The following is a 15377-nucleotide window of genomic DNA, read 5'->3' as shown; positions in this document are numbered from 1 at the left end:
TATCTTGATGCCCCTTTGGCCTCCTACATATCTCACCACAAAAACTTTTTGCTAAATCTGCAACCTTGCTCAGTTCAATTCCTCAAGCCAGAAACCAGTCGTTCTTGACATCCCTTCTTTCTCCCGTACTCCATTAGTCACAAATCCTATCGACTGCACTTCAGAAATATCCTGTACTACAAGCATCCTTAAAAACCTTAGCTTAGGCCATCTCTCTCTTAAGAACTACTGCAACAGTATTTATTTCTCTGGTATCAGTCTCTTCTAACGTCTAATCTATCCTTAAAATTATCTTGGTTACCTTAAAAAAAAAAAAAAAAAAAAGGCCGGGTGCGGTGGCTCACATCTGTAATCCCAGCACTTTGGGAGGCTGGGGCGGGCAGATCACCTGAGGTCAGGAGTTCGAGACCAGCCTGGCCAACATGGTGAAACCCCATCTCTACTAAAAATACAAAATTAACTGGGCGTGGTGGCACATGTCTGTAATCTCAGCTACTCGGGAGGCTGAGACAGGACAATTTTTTGAACCTGGGAGGCAGAGGTTGCAGTGAGCCGAGATCATGCCATTGCACTCCACTCTGGGCAACAAGAGCGAAACTCCGTCTCAAAAAACAAAACAAAACAAAACACCACCACCGAAAACAAACAAAACCCCCCCACAAATAATCCTGGTGATTCTGCCCAACTTAAGGTTCCTATTAACTCTAGACTGTCTTTAAAATAGAGTCTAAAGGCATGACATATACCTCCCTTTCCTATCTGGTCCCAACCTGCTTCTCAAATCTCAACTCTGCCCACCATTTCCACCTCTGATTTCTAAGCTCCAAGAACAAAATGTTTCGTATTTCCCTGAATGCTTTTATGACTGGGCCTTTGCATTTGCCAATCCTCTGTCCGAAATGCTTCTTGCCTGTAAAGTAAACCATACTGTTTACTTCCTCTGCCTTCCATGGTGCCTCTCCTACATCTTTTAGGAAATTTATCAGATAATACAAGAACACGTTAATATACCTACCTAACCCTTCCACCTCACAACAGACTGTCTTGCTCCAACCCTTAGCAGTTCCCAATGTCTTCATCAAGGACCATCCTCACTACCAGTGCCACAAGATAATATTCAATGTTCAAGGCATCATGTATACACAAGGCCGCATGGTTAGGAAGGAGTAACTGCTCAAACAATACTAAGTGAAGAAATGTATGAATGACCTGCATTGACTTAACCTGAAATCACTGAGAGAAAAGAAGCCAGAAACCATGCTTCTGGATTGCCTTGATCACAACTAGAAGTTCCTGCCAGAGTACAGTACTTTGAAATCATGTATGGGGTTACAACCTCAGAAAACAAGACTCAGGCGTAGTGTGGCTCAAGTCTATAATCCCAGCACTTAGGGAGGACAAAGAGGGCACGTGGCTTCAGGCTAGGAGTCCATGACCAGCCTAGGCAACATAGTGAGACCTTGTCTCGCCAAAAAAAAAAAAAAAAAAAAAAAAAAAAAGCCAGGCGCAGTGGCTTACACCTATAATCCCAGCACTTTGGGAGGCCAAGGCGGGTGGATCATCTGAGGTTGGGAGTTCGAGACCAGCCTGACCGACGAACATGGAGAAATCTTGCCTCTACTAAAAATACAAAATTTGTCGGGCGTGGTGGCACATGTCTGTAATCCCAGCTATTTGGGAGGCTGAGGCAGGAGAATCGCTTGAACCCAGGAGGCGGAGGTTGCGGTGAGCCGAGATTGCGCCATTGCACTCCAGCCTGGGCAGTAAGAGCAAAACTCCATCTCTTTTAAAAAAAAAAAAAAAAAAAAAAAAAAAAAATTAGTCGAGCATTGTGGTATGTACCTATAGTCCTAGCTACTTGGGAACCTCAGGGAAGATCGCTTGAGCCCAAGAGTTTGAGGTTGCAGTGAGCTGTGATGGTGCCACTGCACTCCAGCCTGGGCAACAGAGGAAGAACCTGTCTGATGGGGGGGAAAAAAAGCAAAAAAGAAAACAAGAAGATTCACTTGCTTATCTTTGTAGCCAATCCAGTCCAAAACTTTGGTGATAAACAGATGTGTTGTGTCTTCTGTTAATAACAGGTGTAGCATCCAAATGAAGTCTGCCAATCCTTATTTTAAAACTCAATTTAAGGGCTTCTAAATGTTCTTTCATTTCCTTTTCCTTTCCGTTCACATAGTTTACTGCCATCCAGATTGAAAGCTGACTGAAACCCTAGTTATCACATTCCCTTTAGCATAACAGTACAGAAGGTATTATGTATTTGGATATTAGTTCAATATCCTCAATTTTTTAGATAACTAAAAGCCCCCAAATGTTACCTAAGGCCTCACAACTATTTTAGAGGCTTAATTCCAAAATTTCTGGCTTAAAGTTTGGTGTTTTTTCCACTAAATGGAGTCAAATGACTAAAAAAAGTAGTATGAAATAAACTTCCACATTAAAAACAATTTCTGCATTTAAAATACTTTTCTGAATTATAAAAGTACTCTACAAAGTCATTCCTTTTTCACTACTCATATACTGAAAGGTTCTCTGATAAGTCACCATCTGTGATACACACACTTTTTTCTATACCCCAGCTCTGTGAGATATTAGAAGGAGAAGAGTAGAAAGATCACTCAATTTATCAAAATTATTAGAAGACCACAGAGCTGGGATCTTTCCTCAAAAATTCTTACCCAGAGTTAATCCTGTAGTTATAGTTGTTGCTATTCCTGGGGACAAAAAGAGAAATAAAATTTAATCATCAATGAAGATGACATTCTTTTGGTTTACCCGTCATAAGGCAAAGACTTAAATCACCCTCAGGGAGTGACAACACTTCTAATTAGAACAATACATATCATAGTATCTGCCACCATAACCACTAATCACGCATTTTTCCTATAGCACTGGTTTTCGTATTACAAGCTGTGCATAATTTGATTAAGGAATAAAATTTATAAAATGCACATAACTATTGCTTATAACAAAATTAAGCAAGACCAAAAAAAGCAACTCCAAACAAAATGCTACACTGAGCTGTCTCAAGCAGCTCACTGACTAATCTGCTCATATTTATTCCTGTCGTTCTTCCATTTGAGACGGAGTCTCGCTCTGTCACCCAGGCGGGAGTGCAGTGGCCGGATCTCAGCTCACTGCAAGCTCCGCCTCCCGGGTTCATGCCATTCTCCTGTCTCAGCCTCCCGAGTAGCTGGAACTACAGGCGCCCGCCACCTTGCCCGGCTAGATTTTTGTATTTTTTAGTAGAGACGGGGTTTCACCGGGTTAGCCAGGATGGTCTCGATCTCCTGACCTGGTGATCCGCCCGTCTCGGCCTCCCAAAGTGCTGGGATTACAGGCTTGAGCCACCGCGCCCGGCCGTTCTTCCATTTTCTAGATGTGGCTGTGAAATGTGCTGCACTCAAAGCTGGAAGATCAATGCAAAAAGTAGTAAGAAAACAAAGTATTAGAAAATAAAGGGTAAATAAAGAAGTAAACTTTTTAAATGGTCAGCTCCAGTGAAACACTATTTTTCCAGCCGTATTAAAAACAAAAAATTTCCATTGTTTTCGAAACCTTCAAGTCCTTTATCTATTGCCCTTTTCCCACTTATTGTTTTAATAATGCGAAAATGTAAAACATCTCTTAGGAATGTAAATTATAGACCAGGCATGGTAACTCAGGCCTACAATCCCAGCGCTCTGAGAGGCCAACGCAGGAGGATCACCTGACCTCAGGAATTTAAGACCAGGAGGAGACCCCTTCTCTACAAAAAGTAAAAAAAAAAAAAAAAAAAAAAAAAAGAAGCCAGGCATGGTGGTGCACACCTGTGGTTCCATCTACTCAGGAGGCTGAGGTGGGAGGATTATTTGGACCCAAGAGGTTGCAAGGCTACAGTGGGCCATGATCGTGCCACTGAACTCCAGCCTAGACAACAGAGCAAGACTGTGTATCAAAAAAAAAAAAAAGAAGTGAATTATGTTACAGTAAGGGTGCTGATTATCTCATGTATGTTAACGTTCCAAATTGATAAAGCTGGCTTAAACAACAATCTTCACTAAGGAAAAACTCTATATTATACAATCTAAAAATTTAATGTTTGTATGTTTTCCTTCCTTACTTCAGAGTAGATGACAGTCAATGATTGGGCCTATATCACTAGCCCTTAATTCCAATTCCTTATATTTTTTTTCATCTTAGTATTTACCATTTTTTAAGGTCTACTACCAGTGATGATCCTTGTAAACGGAGATACAGGACAGAATTTAGGAAAGAATATCCCAAGCCTACTCCCTGACAATGTGGTCAGATCCTCCTCACCTGTATTTGTTCCTCCTAGAGTGAACCCAGTGGCAGGTTTAGATCCAAAGAGCCCGGTTCCAAAACCACTTGAAGGAGCAGATGTAGTTGCTGGAGTTGCAGTACTTCCAAGATTTCCAAAATTGAGCCCCACAGAAGGGTTGCTTATTTAAAAACACAAAAACAAAACAAAAACTACATGCACAAAAGGAAGTCTACTAGAGCCAATATTTACTTAAGAAAAATAAAAATTAACTCTTCAAGATAGTTTCATTCACTTAACATATCAAATACATTGTCATAAGACCCAAAAAGAAAAATAAATTTATCTTTAACCCACCAAGTTCAAACACGTTTCTGTTCTTCCTTAAAAATAAAACCACAAGGCCGGGCGCGGTGGCTCAAGCCTGTAATCCCAGCACTTTGGGAGGCCGAGACGGGTGGATCATGAGGTCAGGAGATCGAAACCATCCTGGCTAACACGGTGAAACCCCGTCTCTACTAAAAAATACAAAAAACTAGCCGGGCGTGGTGGCAGGCGCCTGTAGTCCCAGCTACTTGGGAGGCTGAGGCAGGAGAATGGCGTAAACCCGGGAGGCGGAGCTTGCAGTGAGCTGAGATCCGGCCACTGCACTCCAGCCTGGGCGACAGAGCAAGACTCCGTCTCAAAAAAAATAAAAAATAAAAAAAAATAAAACCACATGTAAACGTAGTCTTAAAAAATACAATACTACCAGATTTCAGGCTGGGCATGGTGGCTCATGCCTGTAATCCCAGCACTTTGGGAGGCCGAGGCGAGTGGATCACGAAGTCAGGAGTTCCAGATCAGCCTAACCAACAGGGTGAAACCTTGTCTCTACTAAAAATACAAAACTTAGCCGGGCATGGTGGTGACATGTGCCTGTAATTCCAGCTACTCAGGAGGCTGAGGCAGGAGAATTGCTTGAACCCGGGAGGCAGAGGTTGCAGTGAGCCGAGATACTGTCACTGCACTCCAGTCTGAGTGACAGAGTGAGACTCCCTCTCAAAAAAAAAAAACCAATACCAGATTTCAAGAAAAGCAGTCTATAGCAATAAGGATTTCAGATCCCAAGGTAATCATCAGTAAGGATCACAATTATTCTGCTTTCACCAATCTTTGAAACCTAGCATATTTTAAAATGGCCATAGAAAAGTGATTTTAAGTTAACTTCAATGTTGCTACATTACCACATTCATAGGGCAATGTGGGGTTGGGGAGAGCTTATAGTTAGGGATTTTACCACCAAAAAAAGCAAAATAGAAAAACTAGTGGGCACATTTCCTGGCAAAAGTTAAACGCAAAGCAAAATCACTGTGTCTCAGGATCATGTGTTCACTAACAGAAACTCTTCTGAGAGCGTTGGAAAGCTTAAAAAAAGTACAGCTGATAAAAACAAGTGAATGTGAACAAAGTTCACAACTTTTCAACTATTCTTATCAAGACTCAGAGGTTCAAATTTGCTAGGAAAAGGTGGGAAGACAAATTGTGAAAGCAAGCAAAGTTTGACAAGTTGGCACTTCAAAAATTATTTAGGAGAGTTAAGGGAGATTATATAGCATAATGGGGAATCCTCTTTATCCTACATATTTATTACTTCCTTTGCTGCTCTTCCATAAAGAGTAATCACCATGGGAGAACCCAATATAATTTTTAAAGTCTCAAAATCTCTGGCAGCAGTAGTGTGGCTGGGTTCTAGTACGAATTCCCCCAAGTTCTGGTACTTGTGTGCCATTACTTAACCTTTCTGAGCCTCTATTTCCTCATCTGCAAAATAGGAATTAACAGTACCCACTTAATTTTTTTTTTTTTTTTGAGACGGAGTCTTGCTCTATCGTACAAGCTGGAGTGCAGTGGCGCGATCTCGGCTCACTGCAAGCTCCGCCTCCCAGGTTCACACCATTCTCCTGCCTCAGTCTCCCAAGTAGCTGGGACTATAGGCGCCCGCCACCATGCCCGGCTAATTTTTTGTATTTTTAGTACAGACAGGGTTTCACCGTGTTAGCCAGGATGGTCTCGATCTTCTGACCTCATGATCCGCCCACCTCGGCCTCCCAAAGTGCTGGGATTACAGGCGTGAGCCACCGCGCCCAGCCAGCAGAATTTTTTTTTAAATATAAGACTTCAGAAATTGCACAGGATGAATTAACTTCAATAAATGTTGTTATGACTGTTATCATTACGGATACTTATAAATTCAACTAGATATATTATGTACAAGGCGTTACGCCAGGAATAGCAAGGAAGCAGAAAGATGATCAAGTCCCTAGTCAAGGAACATGCCGTTTACCAGGGGGAAAACACAAATAACTGTACTCCAAGCCAGAAGAGTTCTCCAAGTGACTTGGGTCCGCGTGTCTTCAATTGCATAACCAGCTTAAGAAGCCACTCAGATTTTTGCAAACATTGGGGGACAAGGAAGAAAGGAAATACTCAAGCAGTAGATCATTCAAGCAGCAGAAATGTACACACCTTCAGTAAGTTTACAATTACTATAAGGCAGATTATAATCAAGTACCAAATGATGGCAAAGAGATACTGCAGAAGTTTGAGGCAAAGAGCTAACCACCTGTGAGGGGAACAGAGATGGAGGAGCTTATTAAGGGGCAGAACTTGAGGTGTGCCATCCATACTGAGTAGGTAAAAGAAGAGGAAGTACTTAGTTCACCACTGATCTTTAAAATGTTTGTGTTCACCTTGGGTGGATAAAGGCGAGGTGGGAGACAAAGTAGGGCTGTGAGCTCTCACTAACAATTAAAACACAGATCTTGACCAGACCGGGTGGCTCATGCCTGTAATCCCAGCACTTTGGGAGGTTGAGGTAGGCAGACTGCTTGAGCCCAGAAGCTTGAGACCAGCCTGGGCAACATGGTAAAAGTGTCTCTACCGAAAAAACAACAAAAAACTTTCAAAAAACAAAAATTAGCCAGGCGTGCTGAAGCATGCCTGCAATCCCAGCTACTCAGGAAGCTGAGGTGGAAGGATCACTTTAGCCCAGGAGGTGAAGGTTGTAGTGAGCTGAGACTGTACCACTGCATTCCAGCCTGGGAGACAGAGCAAGGCCGTCTCACAAAAAAAAAAAAAGAGGCCCACAGATCTTTAAACATTTAGTCTGAATTTAAAAGGTATTATTAAAAACACATTGCTACAACCAAAACTAAGTGAGATATCACACACACAGAAACCTAAGTGAGCACGACAAGCAAAAGAATATAGTATGTAATGGCTATATCCAGACAACATAGGTACAACCATAAAAGGGCCATATATGCCAAAACATTTAGCTTAGCTGTGGTCAGTCTGATCGTATTGTTATTTTGAAACTGTTGTGTATATAATGTGGAGTAGAATAAATGAGTATCTGGGGGATACTAAAACATTATTGGTGGCTGGGCACAGTGGCTCACGCCTGTAATTCCAACACCTTGGAATGCCGAAGAGGACGGATCACCTGAACCAGGAGTTTGAGACCAGCCTGGCCAACATGGTGAAACCCCGTTTCTACTAAAAATATCAAAAAAAAAAAAAAATTAGCCTGGTGTGGTGGTGTGCCTGTAATCCCAGCTATTCGGGAGGCTGAGGCAGGAGAATCGATTGAACCCAGGAGGCGGAGGCTGTAGTGAGCCGAGATTGCGCCATTGCACTTCAGGCTAGGTAACAAGAGCAAGACTCTGCCTCAAAAAAAAAAAAAAAAAAAAAAAAAAAAAAAAAAAAAGGGCCAGGCACAGTGGCTCACACCTGTAATCCCAGTACTTTAGGAGGCCGAGGCAGGTGGATCATGAGGTCAGGAGATCAAGACCATCCTGGCTAACACGGTGAAACCCTGTCTCTACTAAAAATACAAAAAAAATTAGCCGGGCGTGGTGGTGGCGCCTGTAGTCCCAGCTACTCAGGAGGCTGAGGCAGGAGAATTGAGTAACCCAGGAGGCGGAGCTTGCAGTGAGCCGAGATTGTGCCATATATATATATACATATATATATTTTTTAATGTCTTGACAACATAACTGAAGATATTATGAAATATTACATAATTAAAGTTGAAAATGCTGCCAAAGAAACACATCAAAATGAAATTTTACTCTATCACAAAAGCAAAAGAGAAATTTTGGTGTCAGTGAAATTTACTAAACTCAAGAAAAGCAAAAGCTACCCTAGACTTGACCAATTATTGCCTCAAACCAATGTTATGTGCCAAGCACTTGATAGGATGTGCTGTATAAAAACCAACTTGACTCAATCACATCAGGAATGTTATTTTAACTTGCCAGCTTGCCCTAATGCGGACTTGGCAGCTAACATAATAGCTAACATTTACTGAGCACTTAGCAAGTGCCAGACTTGATGCTAAATATTCAAATGCTTCATCTCACTCATCAACTCAGGTAACCCACTCCTGAGTTGAGGAGTTCCAGATGTGAGAACTCCCCTAAAATGACCGACCTCAAGACATCAAATCACCAGGTGGCACTAGGGGCTGTCAGGCCTCCCAACCAGCACTCTAACAAATTTATGTCAGACTGTCTCCTCTTTCACTAATTTATCCAAGCCTCTCTAAAACTTGGGTAATTTTTTATAACTTATTACTAATAACTCATTTGCTCAGTCATTCAAATTGTTACTAAAGCCCTTTTTCTATGCCAGGCACTGTCCTTGGGACTGAGGAAGAGGTGGTAAGACTCAGACCCTGCCCTCAGGCAGTTTCTAGTCAGTGAGAAACACAGATATTAATTATTCTAGAGCTGAGATCTGACAACAAACAAGTTAACAATAAATGTAACAAACTGATTACAATTGTGATCAGCACTCTAAGAGTACTAGGAGAACAGAAATCTCCCCTAGACTGACAGGTCAGAAAAGGCCTCTCTGGGGAAAGAGACCATTTGATACTGGCAAGGAAGGGGCTGGCAAAGCCCACTTGAAAAGAGAAAAGGTCATGTTGCTAGGACAGGCTTTCTCACACTAAGATCAGGACCATGAGAGAAATATAAAAATTAATTCAAGTCATAAACAACATTAAAAAAAAAGAAATAGAATAGAAAATATCAAAGTGCATCCCATGAAGTAGGGGTTAGTATCTTTCTCGGAAACTTTATTTCAGTGATTTATTTGTGTGCAGGTAGTGGTGCACCGGGTGGTAGTTGCGTGTTTGTTTTTAACAGTGGGTCTGGATAACTAAAATAAAAAGACGGGCTCAAGATGAGTACCCAGAGGTTCCAGCAGAAGTGGACCTTGCAGACTATGGTAAGTTTTTTTGTTTGTCGGTTTTCTTTAACTTCACTCTAAAGATAGCGGGAAATGATTAAAGGGGGGAGCAATGACAATTTTTTAAAAAAATTACTCTGGCTACAATGTGGCAGAACAGATTGAAGAAGTTGATTGGAGTAGTTTTCATCTAAAACAAGAAAAACAGCTGGTTAAAAATCTGACAAGAATCAGAAGTACTTTCGTAAGAATGTTAAGGATCAAGAGAGCAAGACTCTTAATACCTAAAACAGAGCCCTGCACATGGGAATCTGTCCAATAAATACTTGTTCCATGAATGATAATAGCCTGAGCAGGGTGGTGGAACGGGAAATAAAGACAAACGGAAATGGCAGAAGTAAAATTATTAGGACCTGCTGTTGAGCGAGTAAGAATAACGGAGGTACGGATGAAAATTCAAATTTCTGAATTTGACTGTGTAGCCTGTGATTCCTCCTCCCTCCCTTTTTAAACTGCAGGTCATGCTTAAGTTTTTGCCTTTTAAATCTACAGCCGCATCTTTTAAGCTTCAGGAAGTATCTTGTTGACAGTGTGCACACTCCTTAATTTTATGAACCCCTCCACCTTTATCTTTTAAAAAATTGAGTTCTAAAGCTTAAATCTCTCATTAAAATAAATGCCTCACCACTTTGTTTCTTTCTGGACAGTTATGTTTTTGTCGCCACCTGGACTAATGGGTTGCACAAAAACGAGGAACATGCTACCTACGTTTTGTAATTTAAGTAAAAGACAATGTTGAGTGATTACAACACAACATTCTTGCGTCAGATATACTAATCTGCACATAATGCACAAAATTACCACTAAAAAACACTGCAAAGAAGTGTTTTTTGTTGTTGTTGTTTTAACAAAAGCAGATGAGGTCCCATGCGGCACAGAAGCTTGAAAAGCTGGTTAAAAACAACCACAAAGTTATTAAAACACCGTAATATCCAAAACCGCAAATGCTGCAATGAAATTGGAATTATCTACCATAAAACTCCACAACATGCTATAATTTCATTCATTCATTCAACGTTCATTCTACGCCTAAGACTGACGCATCGCTAAAGCTCCGGGGAAGACCCCCAGGCCCCTCCACGCAGTCAAGACCCCACTAGGTCCAAACAATGCCTGAACTATACGCGGATTCTGGAAACCTCACAGCACAAAACCCATCCCGCCCTCCACTTCACCAGGCCGCGCTGGGCCCGGGTACCGCGGCGAGCGAGAGGCCTACGACGCCGGGCGGCTAGATTAAGTGCTTCTCTCCAGCCTCACCGGGAAGGAAGCCAGCGGGAAGAGAGAGGACGGGGACACGAGGGGAGCTTTGCGGGGGTGGGGCTCGGGGGGAATCCGGCCCAGGAAGGCGAGAAAGTGCGGTTACCTAGACGCTCCCGTTCCGAAGGAGAAACCGCCGCCCGTGCCGGTCCCGCCTGCGGCCACGGTGGTGGAGCCCAGAGTCCCGGACCCGAAGGAAAACCCCGTGGACATGTCTGCCCGGGGCTCGACGCCGTCAGCAAGATGAAAGGGCTCTGGGACACTGCCGTCGCCTCAAAGCCGAGGCGGGCCGGGGAACATCTCTCTAGCCCGGCACCGACCTGGCGAGAACTTCCAGCCCCAACGGCGGCGAAGGTAAGGCTGAGGGGGTGGAGCAACCACGCAAAAGTACGCCTGTCGCTCGCCGCGCGCACGTAGCCCGCCGGAAGTGAAACCGCCGCGCAGGGAGCTCTGGGACGCCAGTTGGGAATGGTGCGGAGGGGTCGGCGAGCCGCGCAAGGCACCCCGGGACCAGGTGGGATTGGCGCACGGCCCAATCTCTTAAAGGAGTAGGCTCCCAGAGTTTAAAAACAGTGAAACCATTTCTGTCATTTTTTAGTTGTTCTATCGTAGCATCCGTACTGACATAATCTGCACATTAGAATGATGAATGTCAATTACTGCTCATATGTAGCCTCCTGCCAAAAATGATGCTCAGAATCGGGGAGGTCCCTCCTGAGCATCTCCTAGCTCCCCACCCAGAAAAGGAGGCGGCTTCGGGCCTTCGTTGGCTGCCGCCCCATCATCTCTAAGAAGGAAGGGGAGCGTGTCTGCTTCCTGAAGGTTCGGAAATCAATCGAAAATAATCCATGCAACCGTCCGACGACGTGAGCCCCACCCCTGAGCCTCAGGCCAGCTGGACGCCGTTGTTGCGAGCCCGACGCGCGGCCCTGAAGTGGGCCCAGAAGAGCGTCCCCGGCGTCCGTGGGGTGGCCGGCTGTGGTCCTAGCGCCCAGAAGTGGCCAGGCCCGCGGGATTTCCTGGCCTGCGGTCAAGTCCACAAACGCCGTCCGCGCATCCTGATGCGGGAGGGCGGGACCTGGGGCCGAGCGCGGGCGGCTGCGCCGGAAGCGCGGTGCAGGGCTGTAGGGCGCGCGGACACACCGCGTGCTGCAGGCACCGTGAAGTGGAAGGTTAGGAAACGCACAGGAACGTGTACGAGAGAAGGCGAGATGTGGAGGGGAACTCACATTTCTAGGGTAACTCAAGAAAAATTCGCGTTTAAAGAGAACCTCTCTGGCGAAGCGTCGGGAAAGGCTTCCTGGTGGTGGTGCATTCGAGGGTGGTTGTCGTAGTGTTCGTTTTTATTTTTCCCTCAGGAATTGTTATATTACCCCCCCCTCAATGGTGTTCCCACTCGTGATCTCTAACAAAATCCATCCCATAAGCAACCCCCGGATTTATGATCTAAAAAGCCCAGTGGCTCTTTAGTCTGGCACTTGATGACCTCCGTATGAGGAGTCTTTCTAACCTCATCTCACAGCTCTCTGTAATTCAGTACTTTAATCTTGCGTTGAGCTTGGGCATTGCCACCAGCTGTGGACGGAACTATTTCCCTCCTCCCCCAATCCGTATGTTAAAGCCCCGCCCCACCCCGATATGTTGGTATTTGGAGATGGAGCCTTTGGGAGATAATTCAATTTATATGAGGTCACCCGGGTGGGTCCCCCATGGCGGGATTAGTGCCTTTAAGAGAAAAAACAACAAAGAGCTTGTTCTCCTTTGTGTGCCATGTGAGGACAGAGCAAGAAGGGGCTTTCACCTGGAACCCAAACTGCCCCATCTTTATCTGGGACTTAAGTCTCCGGAATTGAGAGAAGTAAATGGTGTTACAGCCACCTCAGTCTATGGTATTCTGTTACATCAGCCAAGCAGACTAATACACCACCTCTGTGTTTGTATAATTGAAACATGTACATTTTATCTATTTTTTAACTTAATTTATTATTTTTTAAATTTATACTGTATTTTGAGATGGAGTCTCGCTTTGTGGCCTTGGCTGGAATACAATGGCCTATCACTGCAACCTCCGCCTCCTGAGTTCAAGCGATTCTCCTGCCTCAGCCTCCCGAGTAACTGGGATCACAGGCGCACACCACCACGCCCGGTTAATTTCTGTATTTTTTAGTAGAGATGGGGTTTCACCATGTTGGCCAGGCTGGTCTCGAACTCCTGGCCTCAAGCGATCTGCCCACCTCGGCCTCCCAAAGTGCTGGGATTACAGGCGTGAGCCACCGCTCATGGCCATAACATTTTAAACGTCATGGAGGTCATAATGGGAATGATAAAAAAGAAAAAAAGGGATATATTTGGATTAAGATATAAATAAAAACTTCATAGTTATCGAACAGGAGGCAAAAATAAAAGATTGTTGTGAGTTTTAAAGCTTCAGTGATATAGAGAAGGCTATTTTCAGTAATGGCTATAGGGTGGTCAGTAAGAGGATTGTTCACATAAAGTCTTCCTTTTGACTGAAAAATAAAAGATCCACATGATTTTTATGGGAAGATAGAAAGGCACTCCCTATGTCTTTGATTTTCTCGTGTATTCTTCCCAAAACTTTTGAAGAATACCAACCTACAATTAGTAATAGCAAAATGGCTGGCACTTAAGAAATATATATTAATGAACAAGACTTGTAATATTCGCAGGAAGGAAAGAGCATGTAAAAATATAGGAACTAATATGTTCATAATAGGGGAAACTGGGTGTGAGGAATATGAACATTCTCTCTATGTAATTAATAATTCTGTAAATCTATAACTTTTTTTTTTGGACGGAGTCTCTGTCACCAGGCTGGAGTGCAGTGGCTAGATCCTGGCTCCCTGCAACCTCCGACTTCCTGGTTCAAGCAAGTCTCCTGCTTCAGCCTCCTAAGTAGCTGAGATTACAGGCACATGCCACCGTGCCCAGCTAATTTTGGTATTTTTAGTAGATTGGGTTTCACCATGTTGACCAGGATGGTCTCAATCTCCTGACCTCGTGATCTGCCTGCCTTAGCCTCCCAAAGTACTGGCATTACAGGCGTGAGCCACCACGCCCAGCCAAATCTATAACTGTTTTAAAGCTAAACGTTTATAAAAGAAATAAAGGAAATCTGACTTAGATTAAAGTTTGGGTTTGGGGGGAAGCCATTCAAATTAACAAGCAAACTATCCTTTCAACTTTGTTTTATCAAAATTTTAGTGTAGCATTTCTTGCCTTGTATCTGACAGAATAGTTTTAAGTTATGCTACAGTAATAAATCCCCAAATCACTCAAGGAGGAGCACTGCAGAGACAAAATCTGGAATATCTGATGAGCAGTATTGCAATCTACCACTAGATGCACCAAGTATAAGACTAGATCTCAGAGATCCCTTCTCTTTTTTTTTTTTTTTTTTTTTTTTTTTTTTTGTTGTTGAGACGGGAGTCTTGCTCTGTCGCCCAGGCTGGAGTGCAGTGGCGCGATCTCGGCTCACTGCAAGCTCCGCCTCCCGGGTTCCCGCCATTCTCCTGCCTCAGCCTCCCGAGTAGCTGGGACTACAGGCGCCCGCCACCACACCCGGCTAATTTTTTGTATTTTTTTAGTAGAGACGGGGTTTCACCGTGTTAGCCAGGATGGTCTCGATCTCCTGACCTCGTGATCCGCCCGTCTCGGCCTCCCAAAGTGCTGGGATTACAGGCTTGAGCCACCGCGCCCGGCCAGAGATCCCTTCTCATCTCGTATACCTTGTACTGCTTGTCCTATTAGTGAAGAAAGAAATTACATCCTTACATTCTACCGAAATGAAACTCCAAAGAAAGCAGTTTTCAATAAGCTCAATGGTTTGGTTAGTGAACTGAAAACAGTAAAATAGCAGTAACTGAGCATTATGCATACATAAGCCTGAATCCTATCTGCAACCGAGCAGAACCATGGAGCACTGGAATCTGGCTTCACCCTGACCTAGTCTAGGTAGAGTAACAAACCTATCCCAAAGGATCTTCCAGATAGTACTCTTTTCAACATTAGAGGACTTGAACCTATGTGTCAGTTCTGTGTGAATTGCTGCTTCCAAGGATGAAGCAAGTGCTTCAGATTGTAAATTCTAGAGCAGGCCATTTTGTCTTTCCTTGCTTCTTACATTGTAAGCATTCTGTTAGAGAACTCCATCTTTTGCTGATTTGCCAGCAGGATGATGACATTGTTAATGTCATAATCAAACTGAATTATCCAAACAGAAATAGCGCTGTAAAAAATTTTCTTTTTTTTTTTTTTTTTTTTTTTCTCCTTTTTGAGACACGGTCTTGCTCTGTGCCCAGGCTGGAGTGCAGTGGCACCATCTTGGCTCACTGCAACCTCTGCCTCTCTAGCTCAAGTGATCCTCCCACCTCAACCACCTGAGTAGCTAGGACCACATACAGGTGTGCACCACCATGCCCGGCTAATTTGTTTATTTGTAAAGATGGGTTTTCGCCATGTTGCCCAGGCTAAAACTTCTAATTTGTGTTTGCATTACTATATCTAAAATAGGTTTGCTTTGGTGGGGGTG

At 43.7% G+C, this 15377-nt stretch overlaps 3 protein-coding genes across 6 annotated transcripts in view; 2 read left to right on the top strand and 1 right to left on the bottom strand.

Moving 5' to 3' along the window:
• The window catches only part of NUP58 (nucleoporin 58), a 50355-nt gene extending 39168 nt beyond the window's left edge, over nt 1-11187 (bottom strand). For 2 of the 3 annotated variants that reach the window (XM_050766867.1, XM_050766865.1), the window contains exons 1-3: nt 10932-11187; nt 4306-4448; nt 2682-2717 (exon numbers count right to left, since the gene is read on the bottom strand). In XM_050766867.1, coding sequence (XP_050622824.1) covers nt 2682-2717; nt 4306-4448; nt 10932-11038 — 286 coding nt within the window. In that variant the 5' untranslated portion in view covers nt 11039-11187. The remainder of the gene's footprint in view (nt 1-2681; nt 2718-4305; nt 4449-10931) is intronic. The other variant, XM_050766866.1, reaches the window with a different exon arrangement.
• MTMR6 (myotubularin related protein 6) overlaps nt 11069-15377 on the top strand; it is a 55002-nt gene continuing 50693 nt past the window's right edge. For both annotated transcript variants that reach the window (XM_050766855.1, XM_050766853.1), the window contains exon 1: nt 11069-11179. In XM_050766855.1, the coding sequence (XP_050622812.1) occupies nt 11069-11179 (111 nt within the window). The remainder of the gene's footprint in view (nt 11180-15377) is intronic.
• LOC126940764 (uncharacterized) lies at nt 11674-12702 on the top strand. Its single transcript, XM_050766949.1, has one exon. It carries the CDS (start codon nt 11674-11676, stop codon nt 12157-12159), a length of 486 nt encoding a protein of 161 aa, XP_050622906.1. The 3' UTR covers nt 12160-12702.

Source organism: Macaca thibetana, chromosome 17 (genome assembly GCF_024542745.1).
Source record: "Macaca thibetana thibetana isolate TM-01 chromosome 17, ASM2454274v1, whole genome shotgun sequence".
Classification (NCBI taxonomy): domain Eukaryota; kingdom Metazoa; phylum Chordata; class Mammalia; order Primates; family Cercopithecidae; genus Macaca; species Macaca thibetana.
Note: the sequence above shows the minus strand (reverse complement) of the source record. Positions and strands in the feature narration are given on the sequence as shown.